General features: G+C 54.0%; 9 protein-coding genes across 9 annotated transcripts; 4 read left to right on the forward strand and 5 right to left on the reverse strand.

Annotated features, from left to right (window-relative positions):
* Positions 1 to 108: 108 nt before the first annotated feature.
* Positions 109 to 1,128, reverse strand: CH63R_00193 (uncharacterized protein; the record flags this gene model as incomplete). Its single annotated transcript, XM_018295168.1, has 2 exons — positions 109 to 578; positions 639 to 1,128. The coding sequence occupies 2 exons, from the start codon at positions 1,126 to 1,128 to the stop codon at positions 109 to 111; spliced, it is 960 nt and encodes a 319-aa protein (XP_018163530.1).
* Positions 1,129 to 2,416: 1,288 nt separating this feature from the next.
* Positions 2,417 to 4,518, forward strand: CH63R_00194 (Hsp70 family chaperone; the record flags this gene model as incomplete). Its single annotated transcript, XM_018295169.1, has 6 exons — positions 2,417 to 2,475; positions 2,528 to 3,110; positions 3,164 to 3,634; positions 3,696 to 3,802; positions 3,850 to 4,072; positions 4,135 to 4,518. The coding sequence occupies 6 exons, from the start codon at positions 2,417 to 2,419 to the stop codon at positions 4,516 to 4,518; spliced, it is 1,827 nt and encodes a 608-aa protein (XP_018163531.1).
* A 1,381-nt stretch (positions 4,519 to 5,899) lies between these two features.
* Positions 5,900 to 7,749, forward strand: CH63R_00195 (MFS drug efflux; the record flags this gene model as incomplete). Its single annotated transcript, XM_018295170.1, has 3 exons — positions 5,900 to 6,509; positions 6,589 to 6,616; positions 6,669 to 7,749. 3 exons carry the CDS (start codon positions 5,900 to 5,902, stop codon positions 7,747 to 7,749), a joined length of 1,719 nt encoding a protein of 572 aa, XP_018163532.1.
* Positions 7,750 to 8,595: 846 nt separating this feature from the next.
* On the forward strand, positions 8,596 to 9,796 carry CH63R_00196 (Peptide hydrolase; the record flags this gene model as incomplete). Its single annotated transcript, XM_018295171.1, has 2 exons — positions 8,596 to 9,248; positions 9,313 to 9,796. 2 exons carry the CDS (start codon positions 8,596 to 8,598, stop codon positions 9,794 to 9,796), a joined length of 1,137 nt encoding a protein of 378 aa, XP_018163533.1.
* Positions 9,797 to 10,040: 244 nt separating this feature from the next.
* On the reverse strand, positions 10,041 to 11,178 carry CH63R_00197 (Nuclear pore protein-like protein; the record flags this gene model as incomplete). Its single annotated transcript, XM_018295172.1, has 2 exons — positions 10,041 to 10,531; positions 10,590 to 11,178. 2 exons carry the CDS (start codon positions 11,176 to 11,178, stop codon positions 10,041 to 10,043), a joined length of 1,080 nt encoding a protein of 359 aa, XP_018163534.1.
* A 916-nt stretch (positions 11,179 to 12,094) lies between these two features.
* On the reverse strand, positions 12,095 to 12,940 carry CH63R_00198 (3-hydroxyacyl-CoA dehydrogenase; the record flags this gene model as incomplete). Its single annotated transcript, XM_018295173.1, has 1 exon — positions 12,095 to 12,940. One exon carries the CDS (start codon positions 12,938 to 12,940, stop codon positions 12,095 to 12,097), a length of 846 nt encoding a protein of 281 aa, XP_018163535.1.
* A 1,375-nt stretch (positions 12,941 to 14,315) lies between these two features.
* On the reverse strand, positions 14,316 to 16,653 carry CH63R_00199 (Serine/threonine protein phosphatase; the record flags this gene model as incomplete). The annotated part of the gene is made up of 3 exons (XM_018295174.1): positions 14,316 to 15,396; positions 15,466 to 16,297; positions 16,359 to 16,653. 3 exons carry the CDS (start codon positions 16,651 to 16,653, stop codon positions 14,316 to 14,318), a joined length of 2,208 nt encoding a protein of 735 aa, XP_018163536.1.
* Positions 16,654 to 17,369: 716 nt separating this feature from the next.
* On the forward strand, positions 17,370 to 20,269 carry CH63R_00200 (Pfs domain-containing protein; the record flags this gene model as incomplete). Its single annotated transcript, XM_018295175.1, has 3 exons — positions 17,370 to 19,123; positions 19,245 to 19,581; positions 19,640 to 20,269. The coding sequence occupies 3 exons, from the start codon at positions 17,370 to 17,372 to the stop codon at positions 20,267 to 20,269; spliced, it is 2,721 nt and encodes a 906-aa protein (XP_018163537.1).
* A 94-nt stretch (positions 20,270 to 20,363) lies between these two features.
* On the reverse strand, positions 20,364 to 22,561 carry CH63R_00201 (uncharacterized protein; the record flags this gene model as incomplete). Its single annotated transcript, XM_018295176.1, has 3 exons — positions 20,364 to 20,943; positions 21,010 to 21,337; positions 21,655 to 22,561. 3 exons carry the CDS (start codon positions 22,559 to 22,561, stop codon positions 20,364 to 20,366), a joined length of 1,815 nt encoding a protein of 604 aa, XP_018163538.1.
* Positions 22,562 to 22,638: the final 77 nt, after the last annotated feature.

The following is a 22,638-nucleotide window of genomic DNA, read 5'->3' on the forward strand; positions in this document are numbered from 1 at the left end:
CGAAATGATCCCAATTTCCACTCCAAGGAGCCGTCCCAAGAAACCACCATCAGACCCCAATTTGCTCATTTGCGACAGTCGAAGACGACAACTCGATCCCGTGGCAGCCTAATCGCAGACGACTGATGCTTTCACAAGCCGAGTGCGCTTGTCGTAGCTGTCACCATCCGCATTGCCAATTTTGACAAGACCTGGCGAGATGCCGAAGAGGACGGTACTCTCATTGTTCACATCATGCACCCAAGCTTCGGCATTGTGGCGCTCGGGGTCGTAATGCGGGTGGTTGCTAGAAGACGTGGGTTTGTCGGCCCAGTCAATGTAGAAAAGAGCTCGAGACTTCATAAACGTAGCATGAAGATGAACAGCATCCTCGAAAACCTTGTTGAGCTCCTTGTAAAAATCGGATGTGGCATCTTCGTCGTTGCTGGGGAGAAACCTAGAAAGGCCTGTGAACTCATCCCTCACCGCATCCTGCATTGATTCTTTGCTGGCACCCATGATCCTATCAATTAGTCGAGCGCTTTCTGACTTCCACCGAAGAACCGCAGCAGGGTCCGTCCCGGCATTCTTCGCCGAACCTGCTTCTCATCAGTAACTTGGTCTGAGTAATGTTTTTTAGAGGATGTGGAGGTTCTTACCGTAGAGAGTTCTGAAGAGTCTGGAGAAAATCTTTCCGACGCCGCCGCCCCAGATGGTCACACGGTTGTCTTTTCGGACGTTCTCAAAAGTGTACCCGCAGATGGCAATCCAAATCATTCCCTCGAGCACACTGTCTCTCATGTCTTCGTTCCAGATGTAGCTCAAAGCTTGAGGGGTCAAGTGACAGACGACACAGCTACCATTGGTATGCTCGTGACGCAGTTCTTCCTGTGTAGGATGGCCAGTGAGAAAGTTGGCAACGATGTTTTGGATGTTGAAAGCCATCTGATGCCAAAGGGATCGTATCTCGTCATCGGAAACCTTCCCATCGTTGGCGAGTGTTTGGTTTCCAGTGTCCTGGGCCTTGAGCGAAACCAGCTGCTGACCGAGGCTCTGAGTCTGATTCGTAAGCTCTCCTATGCGTCCTTCGAGTTTCTTGATGATCTCTTGGTAGTCATTCTCGTCTTTGGCTCGTCTCTCCTCATTCATCTCGGCCACTCTGGATGCTTCAGCAAAGGCATTCTGTAGTTCGGCATTCCCCTCTACATGCGCTTCCAATTGATGGACCCGAGGTTTCAGTTGCGCGATCTCTTCTGCGAGGCTTTCGATTACGCTCTGATGTCTGTTCATCGCCTCTCTGTTCGTGATGGCACTCGAATTCGAGCGAGGGACGGCAGCGAGTGTGCTTTTCCGAAGTTTTTTCTTGAGTGCTTTGATTTTCTTGTTTCGTGCCAAGATGGTTTGTCGAAGACGCTGTTCGCGAATCGAAGATGTTGTGTTGACATCCTCATTGGGGGACTGGTTGCTGCTGATTCCTTCCCGTGGGACACTGACAGCTACCGGCAAGTCTTTGCTCATTCCATCTAGCTCGAGGCAAGACTTTGGGAGTTCTTCGACCTCCATTTTGACATCGGGGTCGCACTGCTTTCTATGAGTAGGTGACGCAAGCTACTTCAGCACGCTTGGTCGTGGGGTGACTTCATACCTTTAGCTCAACGGGAGGAGGGATGTGGGGTTGGGTGACGGATCTGTTCCTAGAAAGATTTTTGCGTCAGAAAGCTGTATGAGTGAGAGAAAAAAGTAACGCTGGTGGCCTTGCCGATAAGTTTTGAATGTCGGCCGAGGGCTGGGTATGGTGTAGAAATAGATATTGAAGGATCAGGAAAGACCACTGCAGTCTTCTCACTCAAGGAAGGAAAGTCCTTCTCAGAAGCGATAACAGGTCAAAGCAAGTGCAATCAAAAGCTCATCGTTCCTGCCCTCGTAATCCTGGCTGTTTTACTTCTTACTCTCAACGTTTTGATCATTTGGTGGTTGCACCGTTTTCTTCCAGCTCCCAGATTACATACGATGTATTTTTCACCTATGCGAATCCAGACTTCGAGATCCTCCTTCCTTCCTCAAAGTGAGCACAGCGAGCCACCTCTCCTCCCTACCTCCTTATTTAAACTTCGTATTCTCAGTTCCAACTTCTATCTCTCTCCTCCTTTATCAACTCAACCAACTCACATCCCTTGACACAGCCGGTTATATTTCTCATTCACTACTTGTCATATACACTGTGTCGATTCAACATCAAGGTAGGTAGATGCCTTTCTCGGCTGGTATCCATGAAATATGACCCTCACTTCTCTCTATTGTACTTTTGAACCGCTCAAGAGTTCTCCCACATCAAATCTTCTCTCCCTGAAAGCCTGCCAGGCTTTACAATACGCACCACTCTTGCCGAATCGCTAATTCTCTACTACGGACAGAAATCGGCGTGACAACCTCTCAAATGGCTGCAAAGAAAAAGAAGGAGCACGTCATTGTCGTCGGCATCGACTTTGGCACTACGTCAGTGTCCCTTCCGCAGTTTTTTACTATTCATACGCTGACTCTCGTTTAGGTTCTCGGGTGTCAGTTGGGCATACTTGGGCCAGCCAGACGTCATTGAAGTTATCACCCGATGGGAAACCGAGCTGAACTTCGCGTCGGACACCGAGAAGACCCCCACTGCGATTCTCTTCCAAAAGCCTCAAGGTGAGGTCTTTTGGGGATCTGGCATTCCACTCGATACAGATCAGGAGCCTTTGAGGTGGTTCAAGCTTCTGCTTGTGGACGAGAAGGATCTCCCACTCGATGTTAAACATTCCTCACAGATTGCAGCTGCCAAGGCGCTCGCGAAAGCTGCTAACAAAGACCCCCTTGAGATCATCAGCAGCTACCTTCGCCTTTTGTGGAATCATTCCATGGAATGCATTGGTATTTCTGCTGGGGAGCAGACCGTCAAACTTTGCAGATTTCATGTCGTCATTACCCTACCAGCCATTTGGCCCGACTATGCGAAGGCCCGCATGAGAAATGCCGCAGAGCACGCAGGCATTACCCAGCATCGTCCTGCTGGCAAGACTAGCTTGACTTTCATATCTGAGCCGGAAGCAGCGGCTCTAGCGACCACAAAAGATGTTACCTGTAAACCACAGGCCAAAGTAAGTGGCAAGGAGATGGTTCTGAAGTTCACGGAATCTGACGTAAAATAAAGAAAGGTGACTACTTCGTCGTCTGTGACGCCGGTGGTGGTACCGTCGACCTGATCAGCTATGAGATCACGAGCTTGAATCCTACAGTGGTTCGCGAGGCCATCAAGGGCGATGGTGGACTCTGCGGTGGTGTTTTCCTCGATGAAGCATTTCTCAATCTCATCAAAGAGAAGGTCACGCCTGCGGCTTGGGCTATGGTGCCCAACGAAGAAGCTGCCAACATGCTGAACTGTGATTGGGAAAATGGTATCAAGCAGCGATATGAGGGCCAAGAGAATCGTACTTGGAACGTCAGGCTGCCCCCCGAGTGCCAGATCCGAAATGGCTTTACTCGGGGTATCAAGCGCAAGCGAAACCTGATGCTCGGACACAACGACTTGCACCATGTCTTTGACCCGATTGCCAAGAAGATTGGCAAACTGATACAGAAGCAGATCGATGGTGTGCTTACGGTCTCCGGCAAATTGCCCAAGGTATGAGACCCCCCAGTGAGCCCAACATGGGTAGGTTGAATGTCTGTTAACAGAATGAAAGACCATCATTCTTGTTGGCGGTTTTGGTCGAAGCAGATACATCCATAATTATGTCAAGTCGATGCTTGACGATGGTATTACGCTCCTCCAGTCATCCGGAACTAAGCCGTAAGTGAGACGCCTTTCGGGAGATTTATATCGCTAACGCGTAAAAGTTGGACTGCCATTTGCCGTGGCGCAACGCTCCAGGGACTTGCTAGCCTCAGCCTCAGCCCTGATCTCGCAGTCAGCGTGCGATCGAGAATATCTCGTGCCAGCTACGGCATTGAGTATCGTCAGAAATTCGACCCAAGACTTCACGACCCTTCTGATAAGTACTGGTACCAGGAGGAGCAAGATTGGTATGTCAATGGGAACATGAAGTGGTTTCTCGAACAGGTATACAACCCTAAAACTCCCAGAAGTGGCTACATTCATACTGACGAATGACTTTTACCCAGGGTATGGACGTCTCAAGCACACAACCTGTCCGCCATGAGTACTACCGACTCTACTCGTCAGCCCCAAAGGAGATAACTGACACATTCCATGTCACTGCGATCTCGCCAGCCCCGAAGCGCCAAACCTCGGATGTCAAGAGGCTTTGCGACGTCACGTGGAACAAGATGATTGACTTCGAGGCTTTGCCGCGCTTCACCAACTCCCTTGGAAAGGTTTTCGGCAAACTCGAATTCATAATCGAGATGGCATGTGCTGGAGCGAGCATTGACTTCACCGTCATCCATGATGGTAAACGAGTCTGCTCGAAGAATGTCGAAGTGGATTTCGAAGGTAATCTCACCAATGAGGACGAAGAGTCTAGTTCTGAAGACGAGAGTGAGTGAGTCGAGGACGACGCAGTTTTTCTCGGTCAAAGGTTAAAAGAGCCGAGAACCAGGATAGCAACAATGCTTGGCTATTTAGGAGTAGCAGAAGACAGACTTCAGAAACCACATATGGCATCCAGAACTCGACAAAGCGTCCACTGGCATTATAAATAGGTAGACAGCCAAGCCGTTCTTGAGAAACATTTCAGTTTCCTCGCGGGCATTCTCGAACCTCGATCGAATTTTGCGGCTGCCATGACAAACCAGAGTGGGTGGAGAATAGGGGATAGAGCAAACAGAAACGTGAACGAGGAGACAAAGTCAGTCACGGAGAAGGCAGCTGGTGAGACGGGCTAAGTACGACAGGTGTATCCCAGGCAGCCCGCTCATCGGGAGGCAATCAAGCCGACAGTAACAGACACAGAGCCCGGCCTCCCACACCTGGACTCAATCGCATGTTACCAGCCCAAACAGCCATAGATGTCGTCGGCATTCGCTTCATCTATCAGTTGTCTACTCTGGGTCTTATCACAGCCACAATGGGCGAGCCATCGTTATTGGACCACGGCATCGAGTTGTCCAGGCGGGCAGGTAACAGAATCACATCGCGGCGGTGAGACTTCCTGCGCAGGGCTGCATTTGATACGTCAGGTAGCGCAATAGGTGCCAGAACACGCTGTCCGTGGCGTTTCTGACATGCGGCATGTCAGCTTCGAGCTTACCGGAATTTGCATATTGGCCCTTCCAGGGTCAGAAGGCAACCAATCAGGCAAGTAGACATGATCCGATGGCGACAATCTTGGGACGAGCGGTTCCCAGAGACCTGGAGGTTGGTGGCATGCAATGCAGCTCTCGTATCTTGGCCTACGTGAGACCGGGAAGCTTGTCATGAAGAGATTTTCGCTATACCACTGAGGGACCTCCCTTTTGGATGTTTCTCATTTTCACGCGCGCTTCTTTGCGAAGATGAAATGTTCTGCTTTGCAAGCCACCGATGAAAACTCGAGGGTACGGTGAAGATGAAGTTCTGTGATGGGGGGGCTCTGAGCCTTTGCCTCGGCTTCGACGCAGCAGAGTCGAAGCGCGGCCAGGTGGAAAGTTGGGCTGCGTGATTTCCCCAAGCTGGGTCTGGAGGCAGGCACCAAAGGCTAGAGATTTAGACCAACCGGACGTTGGGGCTTACGGCCTCTATGATGCCATGAGTCCAGTGCTGATACTAGCTAGCTAGAGCTTATGGCTTGCTTCCACACGGTCCAATGGTTGGGAGTCCTGACGGCGGGAGTATTTAATCAAGCTGGGATCCGTCCAAGGCCACTCGGAAGGCGAAGACTGCCAGTTCCATAACCGTCGACATCTCTTGAGAGATTCCTTTCTATCTTTGTTTGAAAATCGAGAAAGCATGACCGCTAAACCCGAGGCTCAGCCCCAGGCCGGCATACTGCTGGAGAAGGCAGACCGGCCAGACTCTTCCTCCAACAAGGGTCCTCTCTCAGGGGACACCACCGACAACGAGCGAGCCGAGGAACCTGCAGCCTCAGGGCCCGTCCGCACGGTGACCGGGCTCAAGTGGTACCTCATCGTCTTCGCCATCCTCTCATCGACGTTCCTCTTCGCCCTCGACAACACCGTCGTCGCGGACGTGCAGCCGCAGATCGTGCTGCAGTTCGACGCCATCGAGGACATTGCGTGGCTGGCCGTCGCCTTCATCATGGTCTCGACGGCCGTGAACCTCCTCTACGGCCAGCTGTACTCGCACCTCAAGCCCAAGTGGTTGTACATTGGGAGCGTCGTCGTCTTCGAGATTGGCAGCGCGCTCTGCGGCGCGGCGCCGAACATGGACAGTCTCATCGTCGGGCGGGCGCTGTGCGGCCTCGGCGGCGTCGGCATGTACCTCGGCGTCATGGTCCTCATCGCCGCGACGACGACGATCCAGGAGCGGCCGATGTATCTGGCGTCCATCGGGCTGACCTGGGGCCTCGGAACGATCCTTGGACCCTTGGTCGGGGGAGGTGCGTTGCCACACTGTCTCGTTTCCGTGCCAATCATGCCCGAACATACCAGCTAATACAAATGTTTTACCATGAGAAGCGTTCGCCGACTCGGATGCAACGTGGCGGTGAGTGTTGTCGAACCAGAGTCGGGTACTAAGATGGCTGACATTTGACCAGCTGGGCCTTTTATATCAACCTCCCGATCGGCGCTCTCGCGGCACCGGTGTATATCTTCATGCTGCCGTCTCCGGACCCGCAACCCGGCGCATCCATTCCCAAACGGTTGGCCGAGGTCGACTGGGTCGGCGCCGTGCTGATGCTCGGCGCCATCGTCACCTTCACCATGGCCATCAGCTTCGGCGGCGTCATGTATGAGTGGGACTCCGGCTCGGAGATCGCCCTCTTCGTCGTCGCCGGAGTCTTGTTCGTCGTCTTCGGCGTCCAGCAGGCGTATTCCATCGGCACGACCGTGAAGCGCCGCATCTTCCCGGTCGAACTGATCAGTTCCCGCAAGTACTACCGCACGATGGTGCTGATGTTCTGCGTGACCGCCTCGGGGGGTTGCGCAATCTTCATCCCGGTGTATTTCATCCCAGTCTTCTTCCAGTTCTCGCGGGGCGACAGCGCCATCGACGCCGCCGTGCGTCTGCTGCCGTTCATCCTGGTCATGGTGACAGTCACGCTCGCGCAGGGCGGCATGCTGTCGCACCCGTCGGGCAGGTTCGGGCTGTACATGCCGTGGTTCACGGTCGGCGGCATCATCACCGTGGTCGCCGCCAGCCTCATGTACGTCGTTGAAACCGACACTAGCACGGCGTGGGTCTACGGGGCCTCGGCCATGCTCGGCGCCGGGGTCGGCACGTACACGCAGGCGGGGTTCTCCATCTCGCAGGCCAGCGTGCCGGAGCACATGGCGGCCGTCGCGGCGTCGCTGATGGCGCTGGCGCAGACGGGCGGGATCAACATCGCCCTGGCCGTCGGCAACGCCGTCTTCCTCAACAGGGCCGAGACCCGGCTTGCCGAGATCCTCCCCGACACTGTCACGGAGGACCAGATCCATCTTGCGATTGCGGGTGTCGGGGCGGACTTCGTCACGACGCTGCCGCCGCAGATGCAGCAGGAGATTCTCGAAGCCATTGTCGAGGCTCTAAACCTGCCTTACATCTTGGTGATCACTGCCGGAAGCCTTGTGCTGGTTTGCAGTGTGTTGATGAAGAGGGAACGCTTGTTCATGACGGCGGCTGCTGGGGGTGCTTGAAGGATCAGGGGAGGCTAGCAATGCTTGGGGAGGGAGCAGAGGGATCGAACGTGGTCGTAATGGATGAGGTGACTAGGGATAGACATTGGTGAGTTGGGGACAGCACAGAGGACTATGAGTTGTACATTGATGCAGTCTTCCAAAGTGTGCCGTGTGAAGATAACGACTTTGTCGAGACGCACAACGGTGACCAACTGCCTCTGCCTTGCAGAGTGAGCGCCCGGTGTTTAGGTTACAATTGACGAGGGTAAGTTCAATGTGATGACGATGTAAGTGATGAGTTCAAACAAAAGAGTATGAGATGTAAGCTGCAATGAGTGAGTCCCCAGTGAGTAAGTGATGAGTGAGTGAGTGAGAGAGAGAATGAAGTGTGACAGAGGCACGGAGGGTTGTCGCGGTGGAACGTGCACCTCCGGGCCTTGCGGAGAAGCGGACCCCCTGAACACCTTATCTAATCCACTCGGGCCCCACCGCGGCAAAACAGCACGACCAGGGGAGGAATGGGGGGGAATGCAGCTCAATGTTGCAGGAGGGTTTCGGTCTAACCCCTTGCGGACATCCCTTCCCTCGGTCAGGTTCGGATTGGAAACGTCCCAAAAGTTGACACCTCTTCGGAAACTTCCAACATCGCCGCTGCTTGGAGCCTCAACTCTCACTTAAACCGCCCGCCCCTCGGAGCTCCGTCGCGAACCCAACACGTCGCTACCTTATTCCGACGGCATCCCGCGCCGCCGCAAGCCTCCGAACGTACGGCTCCGCGATAGAAACAGCATGAGTTCATGAGATTAGGGGGTTCCCATCGCGCGCCCACGCCCACGCTGTTCCCCACCCTCGTCGCCTCCCGCCATGGCCGACCTCATCGGCCTCCCTTTGGTGAGAGGCCAGGTCCGCCGACTCTGGATCGCTTTCCTCCACCTCCTGCTCGCGGCCTCGGCGTGCGCCTACATGCCGCTCTCCGACGCCGCGCTGCGCAATGTCACAGTCTCCGAGGCCGACTTCGACATCCACGCCGGCCCGCTCCTTTCCCCCCTCCTCATCCCCCGGGTGCCCGGCACGGACGGCCAGCTCCAGACGCAGCGCCACTTTGTCGACTTTTTCACCAAGTCTCTGCCGAAATGGACCGTGCAGTGGCAGAACTCAACCGATAAGACGCCCGCGACGGGCGACGCCAACGTGCCCTTCCAGAACCTCATCTTGAGGCGCGAGCCGCCCTGGACGAAGCCCGGCCAGGCCAACTATCTCACCCTCGTCGCCCACTACGACAGCAAGTACGAGCCCGCGGGCTTCATCGGCGCCACCGACAGTGCCGCGCCGTGCGCGATGCTCATGCACGTCGCCAAGGCCCTCGACCCGTACTTGACCCAGATGTACGATGAGATGGTCGCCCTCGGTGAGCTGGGCGGCACCGTTCCCATGGACATGGGCCTCCAGATCCTCTTCCTCGACGGCGAAGAGGCCTTCAAGTCATGGACCGACACAGACTCGCTGTACGGCGCGAGGTAAGTCGAATCGCACTGTTGTGGTCCTAAAGATGTGATGCAGTCTCACTGACACTTGTGCAAGGTCCCTGTCAAATGAGTGGGAGCACACCTTCAACCCGGCCATGTCGCACTACAAGACGCCGCTCGAGCAGATCAGCGCCTTCGTGCTGCTGGACCTGCTCGGCTCCGCGGAGCCCCGGATCCCGTCCTACTTCCAGTCCACCCACTGGGCCTACCAGGCCATGGCCAAGGTCGAGCAGCGCATGCGCGACCTCGGCGTGCTCGAGACCAAGCCCAAGAACCCGTTCCTCTACGACGCCGAGAAGAGCCCGCAGATGTTCGGCCACAGCGGCATCGGCGACGACCACGTGCCCTTCATGATGAAGGGCGTCAACATCTTGCACATCATCCCCTCGCCCTTCCCCGCCGTGTGGCACCGCATGGAGGACGACGGCGAGCACCTCGACATGCCCACGGTGCGGGACTGGACGAGGATCGTGACGGCCTTCACCATGGAGTGGCTCGATGCGAATGAGGTGATGGCGGAAGAGAAGGAAGGAAGTTAGACTGTAGTAGTAGCGCTCATACGTAGGAAAACCATCCAACATATTGCATACGCCCCAACGTCCCGTTTTGCCTGGTCTGTTGGTCACGGTCCAGTGATTAAAAGGGTCTATTGCAAACCTGTCTATAGAAAGCTGTATGTTATGGTGGTCCTTGTGTTGCCTCCCCTTTTGCCTCGTGCTGTCACCTTTTCAGTCCCCCAAAACCTCGCAACTTTCAAATAGGCCTTGAATGAAATTGACGGGCTCAGTCTCGTCTGCTCCTCTTGCGAGACGGCTCGCCCTCCTCGATTCCGACCAGCACCCCTCTCTCGATACCCGTTTTTTTGGCCTGCTGCTGGAAGTAGTCCGAGTAGGATTCCAGGGCGGGCAGGGCGACCGAGTCCAGAAGGTCCTGTATCTCCATCCGGATGCCGGGCAAAGGATTGCAGAACAAGTGAAAGAGCATGCGGTCGAAGCCTGTCTGCTCAACCGAGGAGGCGAGATCCCTGACGCTTCCAAGGTACTGGGAGGTATCTATCTGCCCGTGACCTTCACCTTGGAAACCGAGTGTCCTGGTGTAACGCACCAGAGCCCCAACGTTTATGGAGTCGCATTGGATGGTTTTCGTCATGTAGCAATACATGGACGGGCGAGTCGGCGCCTTACATCCATTACCATCCAGGTTCGACTGGATGGCCTTGTGAAACAGGGAGGCGATATTTTGAATGAGACTGTTTCGGACCTGAGCCACGTGATCTGTGGACCAGTTGTTAGGGGTGAATCTCGAAAGTCTGGAGGGAGATGGTGGAAATACCTAGAACCCCGGGGCCTTCCAGAAATGAATCCCTTGGGAGAGGATCTCCATTGCTGTCGAGCAGCTGGCCGTACTCGTCTACTCTGGACTCAAGGATAAGGTGACGAATGAGCTTGCGACAGAGCTCCTTGTGACCAAGCTCCCAAGCAATCCACAGAACAGTCTCGTTTCCCACGCAGGTGGTGACCTTTTTGTAGGGTCTGAACCAGGTGCGGGCCAAGGGGTGCAGGACGTGGGTCATGTCGTACTTGTTCGTCAAGATGAGCAGGTCATGCAGATCTCGGGCGCGCAACATATCTGGGAGCGACGCGAAATGACCATGGATGATATCCATGAGGAGAGAGAAGGAGTAAGGGCTGTCCTCCGGAAGCTCCACAGTCCATGACGACTCCTCTGAATCCTCTCTAGGGCAGGACTCTGCAAAGCCACTGAACAGCATGGCTGTGAAGACGGTGGAAGATCGAGCTAGGGTTCTAGAGCACACGACAAAGGTATACTTTCCACCTGTGTCCTCTTCGTTGCCGACCTTGAGGGTCAAGTCGCCTCTGGGGTCGAAGAAAAACGGTTCAGTTTCCAAGAAGAGATCCATAGCTGTTGTGGAATGATGCGTAATGGCCTTGTTCAAAGAAATTCTTAGCTGTGTGTTTGGGTTGTTGGACTTGGAAGTTATGGTGGTTCCTTTGATGTGCAGCGCAAAACACAGCAACTCGGTTGTTTGAAGCAAAGCGATGTCTGGTAAAGAGGTGCGTCAGGGAAAACAAATCAGCAAGCGAAATGAGCAAACCGACTTACTGAGCAGGATGAAAGTTGAAAAACAAAACTCAAGGGACGACAAGTCTCCTTGGAGAAAGAGAATTGGTCGAACAAAATGCTGCAAAAGAAAAGTTTTGAAGCTGAGAAGTGTGGTAAGGGCTGTGAGCGTATGGCAACTGTGAGTGTGAGCGGAAGAGTGAAGGAGAGTGAGAGAGAGTGAGGAGGGGGGGTTAAGAAAGTCCTAAAGCTGAAAGTACAAGGAGAGAAGGAAAGAGTAGGCAAAGACATCTTCAGGGAAGGGCTGAGTCTACCTAGGTAGCTTGAGGTACCCAAGGAAGGAACGAAGGAATGAAGGAGTTGTTTGCCTCTTGATGCTTCCTTCCTAAAAAGTCAGGTCGAGGAAGACTTTGCTTGTCCTCCATCTGACTGACTATACCACAACCTAGAGTAATAAGTGCCTAATGAGAAGAAAGTAAACTTGGGAATCTTGAAAGGCAACTATCGCAGTCTTTTGTAGTAATCCATAAAGGAAAAGAAACCCCAAGATGCAGAAAGACAACTCTCAAAGCCTCTTGTGGCAACAAGCAGTAGCATATACCACAGAAGTTCATTCTTGATATCCATTCTTATTGTTCTTTGAAGTATTGCCCTAGCCACCATCATTCATTATACATCCCTAAATCATAATCATCAAGCACAAACCAAGAAAAGATTGACCTAGTAGGTGCTTCGCCAGGCAGCCACCCTCCTTCTCAATGCGCCCTCAGATACGAGCTTCTCGTCAGCGCCCTCTTCTCCATGAGTAACTTCCTCTCCTCTGTCGAATACAAACCATCTCCCGTCTTCTCACCCAGCCGGCCCCTCGAGATGTAGTTTTCCTCCAACCAGTCCGTATATCCCGCCTTGTCCTCGTCTACCACGCCCATGCTCACCCTATTTTTCTCGACCTGCCACACCGTGTCGAGGCCGACCTCGTCCATCTTCTCACAAGGACCCTTCTCCGCGTGGAAGAAGTCTCGAAACAGCGCGTCAATGTCCCTCGGGGACGCGAGCTCCGCCTGCAGAACCCGGAGCGTGTCCGACTTGACGGCGGACCAGATCCGGTTGAAGACAAAGCCGACGGACTCGTGCGGTAGGGCCAGCGGGTTGAAGCCCACGCCGCGCATCTGCGCCTTTAGGAATGGTATGAGATCCCGGTCCGTTGCGCCGCAGGTCATGAGCTCAACGTAGGTGTTGCGCGGCGGGAGGTGGTAGTGCGTGTTGAGCAGGCGCTCCGGGCGCGTGATGAGGTTTCGCAGCGCCGAGGTGGGCCAGGTCGAGCTGTTGGAGGCCAGAATGCAGTCCTCTGGCACGAGGGTGTCGGCCTTGCCAAGCATCTCGCGCTTGATCTCGGGGTCCTCGGGGAGCGCCTCGATAACCATCCACGGGTCCGCGCCGCACGACTCCTCCAGGACGGTGCTGGTCGTGACCCGGCCCGGGCGCGTCTCGCGCACGGCGCAAACAGTGGTGAGGGCGTCGCCGATGTAGACGATGGCCGAGGCCAGCGCCCGAGAGTCGACGTCGTGGAGGACCACGGGTCGGCCCGTGGAGGCCCACATGACGGCGAGCCGGCGGCCGAGAACACCTGCGCCGAGAATGACGACCGGCCGGGATGTGGGGTCACCGGGCGGGGTCCATTTCGGTGTCACTGGTGCCGCTGGCTGCTCAAGAGAACGGCTTGAGTATGGGCGAATTTGACGTCGAAATGAGGAGAAATTTGATTGCTGGCAATGCGTTGTAAGTCGGGTTCTCGGTAGGAGTGTTGCCGCTATTAGCAGTGTTCTGGGGAGTGCTGCGGGTTTTGTGGTGTTTCTGCTTGTGGTGATGGCGTTTGGGGTGAGACGGATGCGCCATAGCTGTTGACAGGTTCTTGTGGAGGCCATCTTGGTTTGTTACGTCTTCTTGCCTACTTTCGCTCTGTGTCCGGGGGAAAAGCAGCTCTTTTTATGTCATTGCCTCAACTTTCCCCGCTGAGCCGATGATGATGGCAATGTCGCACGATGGAGGTCGATCTGGGGAGTGGCGTGATGTTTTGTCGGCCAATGCTGGCCTGACCACGTCTGCCAAGTTCGGGTCTTCGCAGTTGGAGCTCAAATTCCGTCAACACACCTGAAAACTTCCCAGATCTCTTCCCGGAAAAGCATGGCCACATGCAACGGTTCTCCATCACGTTCTATTCCTCAAGCCCCCGCTCAGTCCCGTCACCTATCACAGCACAATGGACGTGTGAATATTCTCAGCCCTTCTGTGCCAGTCACCTAGGTCATACCAGTCACATGGAAAATCCAAAGACCATGCCTTACATTCGGTTTTCAGCCATGGTAATCGGTATTAGGAACAACGAGATCAGGGCTTAAGTGGGTTGACAAGAGCCCATTCGCCAGTCACCCGTGACCCCGCAATGACACCAACAGCAAGGCTTGACGCCCAATCCGTCAATGAATGATCATTTTCGCCACCAAACTGCACCGTAGGCTCCTTGCCATCAGCAGCACGCTCAAGATGGCGGGCAACATGCTCCATGCGCTCATCCCAGGCTTGTACCCCCTTGAATTCGGTCTTGCAGTCGATGGCAGGGCATCTCATGTGGTTTGGAAGGCTGCAACGTGTTCTCTCTGCGTTTGCCTGCAAAGTTTGGAGGTGATTATCCCATTCAAGGGTGGGTTTCTTCTGCTTCTGGGCCTTGCGAACATTTGGCGGGACGTGCATACGCCGAACATGCTGGGTGTATAGGTCCTTTCGTGAAAATATTGCGCCGTTAGGCAAGACGGGCCGACTCTTTGCGAGGTAAGAGGTGTCATTTTCGATTTCTGCACACTTTTCCTGGGCGCAGACCCAGTAGTGAAGTGCTATGTGCTGGGACACAACATGGCGCTTCCATTCGTTTTTGCCGGCGAAGTTGGACGGACAGCCAGCAAAGCTGAAGACACATACTTAAGAACGAAGGTGGTGTTGTTTCATATGCTTTTGATAGGTGTTCTCGTCAGAGAATAGGGCTTCGCATTCCGTGCAAAGTATCTTTGGGTTTCGCGAGGCGGGAGGGTTTGGGTTGGACGTGATTGACGATACGCCAACGTCTTCACTCTGACGATTGCGTCTTCTGCTTTCCGGCTCGGATTCGAAACTTTCAGTTAACTCTTCGAAGGGGCTTCGGGGCCTCGTGACCGTAATGGCGGGCAACCAACTTGGAATGATGGAAGCCTCCGTATCCTCGTTTTCCGAGTGGGTTTCACTTGGCGGGAAAAGTTGAAATTCCGTTTCCCAGGGACGCGGAGATCCGTATCCGGGCTCAGCGGTTAGTGAATCTAGTTCAAAATCTGCTCCGAGTTCATGTCGGTCTTGGGCTGTTTTAAAATCGTAGGGTGGATAATCAAGCAGAAAAGCAAAATCATCGACGCCACTGTCGTCCCTAACGCTCTTGTTCGTGCTTCTGATATGCTGTGTCGAGGATGCGAAATGTTTCTCGTCGTATTCGTATTCGTATTCTTCCATCTCTTCGATGTTTTGAACCCATATGAGAGGTAAATCAGGGACATCACTGCCGTTCATTAGGTTCTTGATCGTGCTTCTGCTCTGTTGTCTTGAGTTTTCGGAAGATTGCTCGTCGTTTTCGTCTTCTGATTGTATCTCCTCTTCGTAACTTGGTAGAGACTTGATGGCCAAGGATCTCAGATGCCCAGTGATGTGGCTCCCCAGATCACCTCCGGCTGTCTTCTTATTGATTCCGCATAGAGGGCACATGGTGAAGATGTCGGCTAGCTTCCGCGCGTTACGATTCGCCAGAGCCCGGAGTTGGGTATCGCTGAGTGTTGTGTTGTGGTCTTGCCGCATGTGGCCCATGTACTCTTCACGGGTTGAGAACGATCCCAAGCCACGATGGGATGAGCAACGCCAGAACCTGCAGTGTTGGTCCATATGGCTTCGCCACTCATCGCTGTGGGTGAAGAGAATATCAGATTGGTCGCAGTCTTCGAACAGGCAAACGTATGGCTTTAATTCGTTCTTGACGTGGTTTCTGGATTGCTACTTAGGAGACAAAATCCAAAGGGGCCGCATCCCCAGCGAGAGGAAAGTGGCCACTTACCTCCATTTCTTCTCATCAAACACGACTTCGGCTGGGAGAGCGTAAAGGCAGTAAGGGCAGGTGATCTCGCCTACGGTGTCGAGGCCGTAATTGTCTGAAATATCGTCGTTTGCCTTATCGTCAACTGACATTCCGCTTGCCTCGATGCTTTTCTTGTGGTCGGCTTCTCGTCGGCTTCTCAGCTGTTCCCACTTCCGTTTGGCAGCGATACCGGGTGCTGGAGGGAAAATAAGAGGTTCATGGTTGCTCAACGCAATGGTTTTGCTCTTGGAGACCACGGATAAGCTCGAAGAGGCCTTTGTAAAGTTTTGAGGGTTCAAAGTCGTGGCGCTCTGAAGCTGGGAAGCCGCATATGCAAAAGCTGGGGTTCTGACGGGCGCCTTGTTACCTGGTTCCGCCGTATCGTTAGCCAAGAGGCTTGTCTGAACAGACGGCAGCGCAACAAAAGCCTTGGGAACAGTCTTCTGGGGCCGAATAGCAGAAGTCCCGTGGCGATGTCTTCGGTACAGGATAAGTTTCCGGCGTAGGATCATTGAATCGACAAGACGGCGTCTGATATTGAGGCTGACGTTGGGAAAGCAGTCGCTGATGTTGTGCTCAAAAACACGCTTGAGCAGGGGTTCTACGTCGTTGCCGTCGTCATCCTCAATCCGAAAGTCAGCCGCTTTCTGAACATGAGTTTCTTTGCTCGCTTTCCGAATGGTGTTGGAAATCTTGTTCAGGTGACTGATCTCGGTCCCGATGTACGCAAAGGATTGTTTCAATCCTTCACTTTGGGTACTCAAGCACTCGGATTGCGTGTTTTCCACAATCGATCCAAGTGCTGCCGAACCTATGTGCTCTCAGTCTGAGCTTTTCCCTTAGTCTGGTCGAATGAGAAGAATGTGACTCACATGCTCGGACGCGGTAACTTAGAGATTCAAGCAGGCCATCGACGACGTCCCGAACGTCGGGCGCATAGCGGAGGCGATGGTCCATAGATGCTCGCTCAGGGGCAAACACTCCCATGGCCGTCGCCCAGGTAGAGAACCTTGCAACTTGATCCTCCACCATTGACAGCTCCCTGGCATGGACAGCGGAAGCTCGTTGGAGGCATTCTTGGAATGACTCCAGACATTTGTTAGCCGAGGCAGCAATAGTTGGCCCTATCAAACTCCGATTGTCCTCGTACCCGGTCCTGGTCTCCATGTTGGTTGTTTGGGTGAGGAACAATACAAAATCAAGCAAGCCCAGTATGTTCGCCTCGCAGATGTTGAGCTAATCTACGCTTACGCTTATTGGTTTGTGCTGATGAGGGGGCACTATCATGTCATTTGGATACTCTAGCTGTCTAATATCATGTTCAAGTCATCACAGCTTCTAGAAATTAGAATTTCAGTATTTTCAAACATCCCCTGTCAAATATACGTCTTTGAATTACAGAGCTACGTTTTTTAGAGACGTATGACAACAACGTCTGTTCTACAGATGGAAAGTTAGGCATCATCCTTGTTAGCCAAAGGAGGCAAATTGTTAAGCAGACAAAATCCCAGCCACCGCACCCCCTGTGATGCATCTACTACTACATCTTGCCATCCCGAATCCAACCAGTCGGGTTCTTGGACATTTGCTTATTGCAAAATCATCAAAAACTGGCCTTGAGCTACGCGAAGAGCCCTGAGATGGCTACATATCGTCCTCTCGACCATGATATCGGAAGCAGTGAACTGCTCCAAGACGTCGCGGTGACATTCCTACAAATGGCGGGAGTTGCCCGGCTCAACGACAGCAACGGAGACAGCAAGGTATTCTACAGTCACCTAGCCTTCAACTGTTCCAGACTACAGGAGCTTTCGAAGGCCCCGCCGTGTCTAGATGCTGGCCTGGTCTCTCAAGCTCTCGCTCATCTCGGGTCGTTGATACCAATGACTGGCGTTCCGGAGTTGCCAGCCTACTTCAAAGCGGAAGCGCGCCTCAGGGCGCTCAATTTCCACTGGAGAGAGTTGCAGAGCCTAGGAAACAATGCGAAGATCGTCGAATTTATCGGCCGGTGGTTGGGACCCGTGGCACTCGGCCAAGACCGTGATCTCTTAGATGCCGCCTTGGAGAGTTGCGTGGATGAAATCAGCAAGCAACAGCCCACACAGTCTCGAAAGGAAGCCGTCAAGATTTCAGTCTCGGGCATTGACGAGCCATCATCCGCGGTCCGGAAAGCTGCTCAGTCGGTTTTCAACGCTTTGCTGAGTTGCAAAGAATGCGCCTGCTCTTGTCCACATCGTTTTGGGGCGAAGCTGGAGCTAGGTACTTACAGAAAGCCGACGAAGCCCGCGCAACGGGCACGAAGACATCGGACCAAAAGCACAACAGCGGGGGGGCTGGAATTCAAGATGTTTCTTTCCATGGAACGTAACTGGAACGAGGTCCGAATCCACACCCTCAGGGAGACACAGGTTGGCTTCCGCCTTCCAGACGACTCGGCAGTGCCCCATGGGAAAACGGTGTCCGCCGTACGCCAGAGCATCAAAACGCTATGCGCGCCAATGATAAGGACACAATCGAAGCCTCTACAGCGACTCGAGCTGAAGCTCACCGGCAATCAACTGTTCGAGTTGGGATTTGAGAAGACCAACTTCCGTGTCGACAAGTCTACGGAGGCAATCTCTCTTTCTCAGTGCTTAGAGGAGCATCACGAATGGTTCACGGAGAAGACGAAGCGAGTACTCTCTCTCATTGTCGCTTATACCGTCTTTCATCTTGACAATACCTCATGGCTACCGCCAGGCTGGGGATCAGCAAACATCAAATTCTTCCAGACGACATTACACGAGGTTCCATTGAGACCGTTCATCGAAACGCAGTTGAGTAATAGCAGAGAAGATGCCGGAGATGAATCATGCGATCCTTTCGCCGGCGAAGATTTGGACTCGGACCATAATTTCCCGGCATTGATCTCCTTGGCTGTGATTTTGATGGAAGTGTACTTTGTCAAGCCGTTCGAAAGGCTCGCAAAGATGCACCGTATCCAGCTCATTGAGAACGCTGATGGCTCTATCTCCCTGATAGACGTGGACCAAGTGTTCAATGGCGTTGAAGACGAAGACGGAGGTGGAGACTGGAGCTCATTCGGAGACAACCAGAAGCGAAGAACGAAAAGAGAGGAAGAAGGCTGGAGAGAGCAGATCCCCGAAGACTGCCTCTACCTCTTGACGGCCATCGATAACTGCCTGGACAGCGAACAATGGGAGGACGAAGAGGGGCAGCCCCTGGACCATCAGACGCTGAGGTCGCGGATGTACCAAAAGGTTGTTCGGCCACTCGAGCTTCACCTAACCCACGGCTTCAGCAACATACCTTTGGACGGCGTCGACGAACATGCCAGAGAAATCAACTTTGCGCAATGGGGGCATGTGATACCAAGTAGAAAGTCAGAAGACCTGGTCGCTTCGCGTCTCTCGAGCGCTATCACGCCTGATCGGACACACTCGCCTGCAAGTCTTCCACTTGCTCAGAACCAAGCCAGCGCCAACCTGATGGGAGCGGAGCACTGGAGGGGACATCCTCAGTCTTTGCTCCCATTCTTGACGTTTCATCCGAGCCTCAACATGAAGCCCAGTTTCAGTGTCGAGGTTGATTCTCACTCAGCTCGGTTTTTTGATGATGAGGCAGGACTTTCAGATGGGTGAGTTGATCAATCAGTGCCTCCTCGTAGCTCCCAGACAAGCTCCAACGTCCACCTGTGGTGCGGAACGTTCGTTGTCTGCCTCTTTCTCAAAATCGCATACTGACTGATCGCCATCCAGAAGCAGGAGGTATGAGAATTGGAAGACGCGGTACAAGGACGTCTATGAAAAGTACATCGAGAACTGTCTGTCATCCACCACTGCTTCTAACCCGGTGAAAATCGCGATTCTGGACACCGGGATCGACGGAGACCACCCCGTCTTTGACGGCTACGGGGATTTGAAAGAAAAACACAACTATTTCAACGAGTCTCACAAGAGGCGAGTGCCGGATAGCAACGGACACGGCACGTTTGTAGCCAGCCTCATCCGCGAGTATGCCCCGGATGCAGACCTCTACGTCATCAAAATCGCAGGTAGAGACAACGAAAGACCAGACGCGCAGGTTGTGAGAAAAGTAGGTGCCGCTGTCACAGAAATCCTTGACATATGGATGTTGATGCTGATGGATGCAGGCCATTGACCACGCGGTCGACGAGTGGCAGGTCAACATCATCTCCATGTCGTTCGGCTGGCCGTCGTCCGATTTCGACGGCTACGACGACCTCCAGGAGGCCATAGACAGGGCATACCACAAAAAGGTCCTCATGTTCGCCGCGGCGTCCAACAGCGGCGGCAACCTGGGCCGGGCCTATCCCGCCAGCAGCCCGCACGTCATATGCGTTCACTCGACCGACACGCTCGGGAACAGGTCCAAGTTCAGCCCGACCCCCGAGAGGAACGCCGTGAATATCGCGACGGTCGGTGACTCGGTGCGCTCGGCGTGGCCGACCTTCCTCTGCGGCGACGGCCCGGGTCAAGATTACCTCGTCTCCCGCTCGGGGACGTCGTACGCGACGCCGATCCTCGCTGGCATCGCGGGGTTCCTCCTGCACTATACCCGGCTGCATCTGCCGGAGAGCGCGACGGTGATGAAGCGGAAGGAGAACATGGAAGCCGTGCTCAAACGGTGCGCCGAGCGAGGGCCGAACTACTCGCCGAGGGATGGGTACTTTTACGTGGAGCTAAGCTTGAATGGACACAACATGTTTGGCGGGAAGTTGGAAGACGTAAGCTACGAGATCCTACAAGCCTTAAAGAGGTAGATAGGCTGTAGTACTATAGCTTAAACGTTCCAGAAGTCCATACTACTTTGATTAGCATAACTATCAAACCAAGTGCTGTTGGGCGGTTTGTAGCTCAGTCATCATCTTCTTCCCTTCTGGGAATGGCACAAAACACAGTCTCCCCATCGTCCATCAGCTCCTCCGTGTCACAGTCCTCGGCCTCCGCGTTCGGCTCTTCCACCTTTGAGACAGCCAGCTGCGGGCGTCTCACCTCGTCAACCTCATCGCCGAGCATGGCACCCTTGCGATACTCCTCTTCGCTCACCACTTGGCTCGTCGCTTTGCTCACAAAGACCTTGCTTACGCGGAACGCAAACACAAAGTCGCTGCTGCCTGCCCAGCTTGTCCCGGTACTGGTGGCCACCTTGCCTTCTATCCCGGGACCGCCTCCGATGGGAACGGCGCCCCCGCTGAGGAGGGTACCGTCGACTTCGACCGCGAACGTGCCCCCTACGGCGCGAGACTTTGAGGTGTTGGCCTCGGCCCCGTTGACGACCTTGATGCCGGTAATGACATAGACGGGCTTGCGGTAGCGTGAGTTTTGGAGAAACCGACGCACGTTGTCAGAATCGATGCTTGTTTGGAAATAGGCTGTTGTCGGGATGAACTGGGTAGTCTCAAGGGTATCAAAGGCGAAGGTCTCCTCGTCACTACTGTCGTCAATGGCGTGGACATACATATAGCGCAGATAGACTGCGGGTAGCGAGCGGCACGCCTACCTGTTGTCAATCTCGGCACCGATATCCACCCCGAAGCCAAGCACGCTTAAGAATTTGGTCAGGACGGAAAACCTACCGCTCCGCAACTTCTCCTTGGTGTACTGAACACTCCTTTTCTCCGTTCGCAGGAGTTCGGAGTCTTCCGGCGCGGCGCAGAAGAGGGGTAGATGCGGCTTCTTCACCGACGTGATGACGTTGCCGAGCTTGATCGGGCCGCCTGGGGGATAATCCCACGTCGGCGCGTAGAAGAAGAAGTGTTCCCGGTTCGCCATGGAGACTGACAGGACAGGACCAGGGGCTTCTGGTACGATGATGCGGGAGCTTGTAGCTACACAGGAAAGCCTCCTGTGATCAGCGGATGTTGAATGGATACAGTGGGCTCGGTTTGTGGTTCACGCTGTGGAGAGTGCAGCCTGGCCTGGTTGGGATAAGCAGTAAGGAGTTAATGACACCCTGGAAAGATATTCTCTTATGGAACATTGATTCCTACCCCATTTATGCAGATAAAGAGCTGCGTGTTTCTCGGTTAGTCGATATGTGGCACAGAGGGTCGTAGGTTATGGTTGGTTGACTACGTGCACTTGAATTACTGCTTGGCGGATCGATTTACTCGGAGACCTCCTCGGCACTTTTACTTCTGCTCACGTGCCAGTGACTTCTTGTTACGAATATCCATAAACGTCGATGAGACATCCGTGAAGCCTGCTTCGCCCAGGCAAAACTGCACTCTCCTCCGGTAATCGAGTGTGTCGCCGCCACACAGATCGAATCCGACAGAGACTTGGAACTTAGTTCTGACCCATTCCAAAGGCACAAAACCAGCTACCTCCCAATCAATGACGCCGGCAGAGTGGTCGACAGGATCGAAGAGGACATTGGTAGGGCCCATGTCGCAGTGATAGAAAACCAATCTTGAGCAGTCCATCCCAAGCTCCAGAGAGGTTTTGTGCAAGGTTTGTGGGCTACAGTCTCCGTCCGCCGCCGAGAGGTAGAGTTCCGAGATAATGCCGCCCTCTACGCCGCAGATGCTTGTTCCAGAGGCGGCGGCGTTGAGTTCTTTGCAGATATCGACGACCCTTTCGACGTAGCGCTGCTTGGTGGTCTCGTCCAGGGTGGGCCACAGACTGTCGATGGTCATCCCGGGAACGCGAGTGAGAAAGATGTAATACCGGCCCTGGTGCTCGGTGTGATGGATGACTTTGGGAATCGAGAAACTCCACGAGCGCTGGTGAAGCCAGGCATACGTCGTATGCTCTCGTGTGACCTCAGGTATGGTGAGAAGCCTCACTTTGCAGAAAGCTTCGCCAATGCGGAAGACGGCAGAAGCATCTCCGGCATCGTAGACCAGCTTGATCTCACTCGTGTCGGAAAGTGGTCGGGAAGGAGGAAGGGGAGCTGGCGCTTCGGTGAGTTGATAGCCTCGGCCGTTTCCGTCTGCCCAAGCACCGTTGGAAGATGTAGTTCGAGAGAGGAGAAGCGTGTCCCCTATAAGCCAACTTTGATCATCAACTTCCCGGATCGAGTCTCTGACATGGCGTTGACCCATTTGCATTTGAGCTGGTGTGATAGTTTGAGAGCTGGTTGTACTGGGGTTTGTCGGGAGATGGCGAAGATTGGAGGATATTTTGA

Source organism: Colletotrichum higginsianum, chromosome 1 (assembly GCF_001672515.1).
Source record: "Colletotrichum higginsianum IMI 349063 chromosome 1, whole genome shotgun sequence".
In the NCBI taxonomy this organism is placed as follows: domain Eukaryota; kingdom Fungi; phylum Ascomycota; class Sordariomycetes; order Glomerellales; family Glomerellaceae; genus Colletotrichum; species Colletotrichum higginsianum.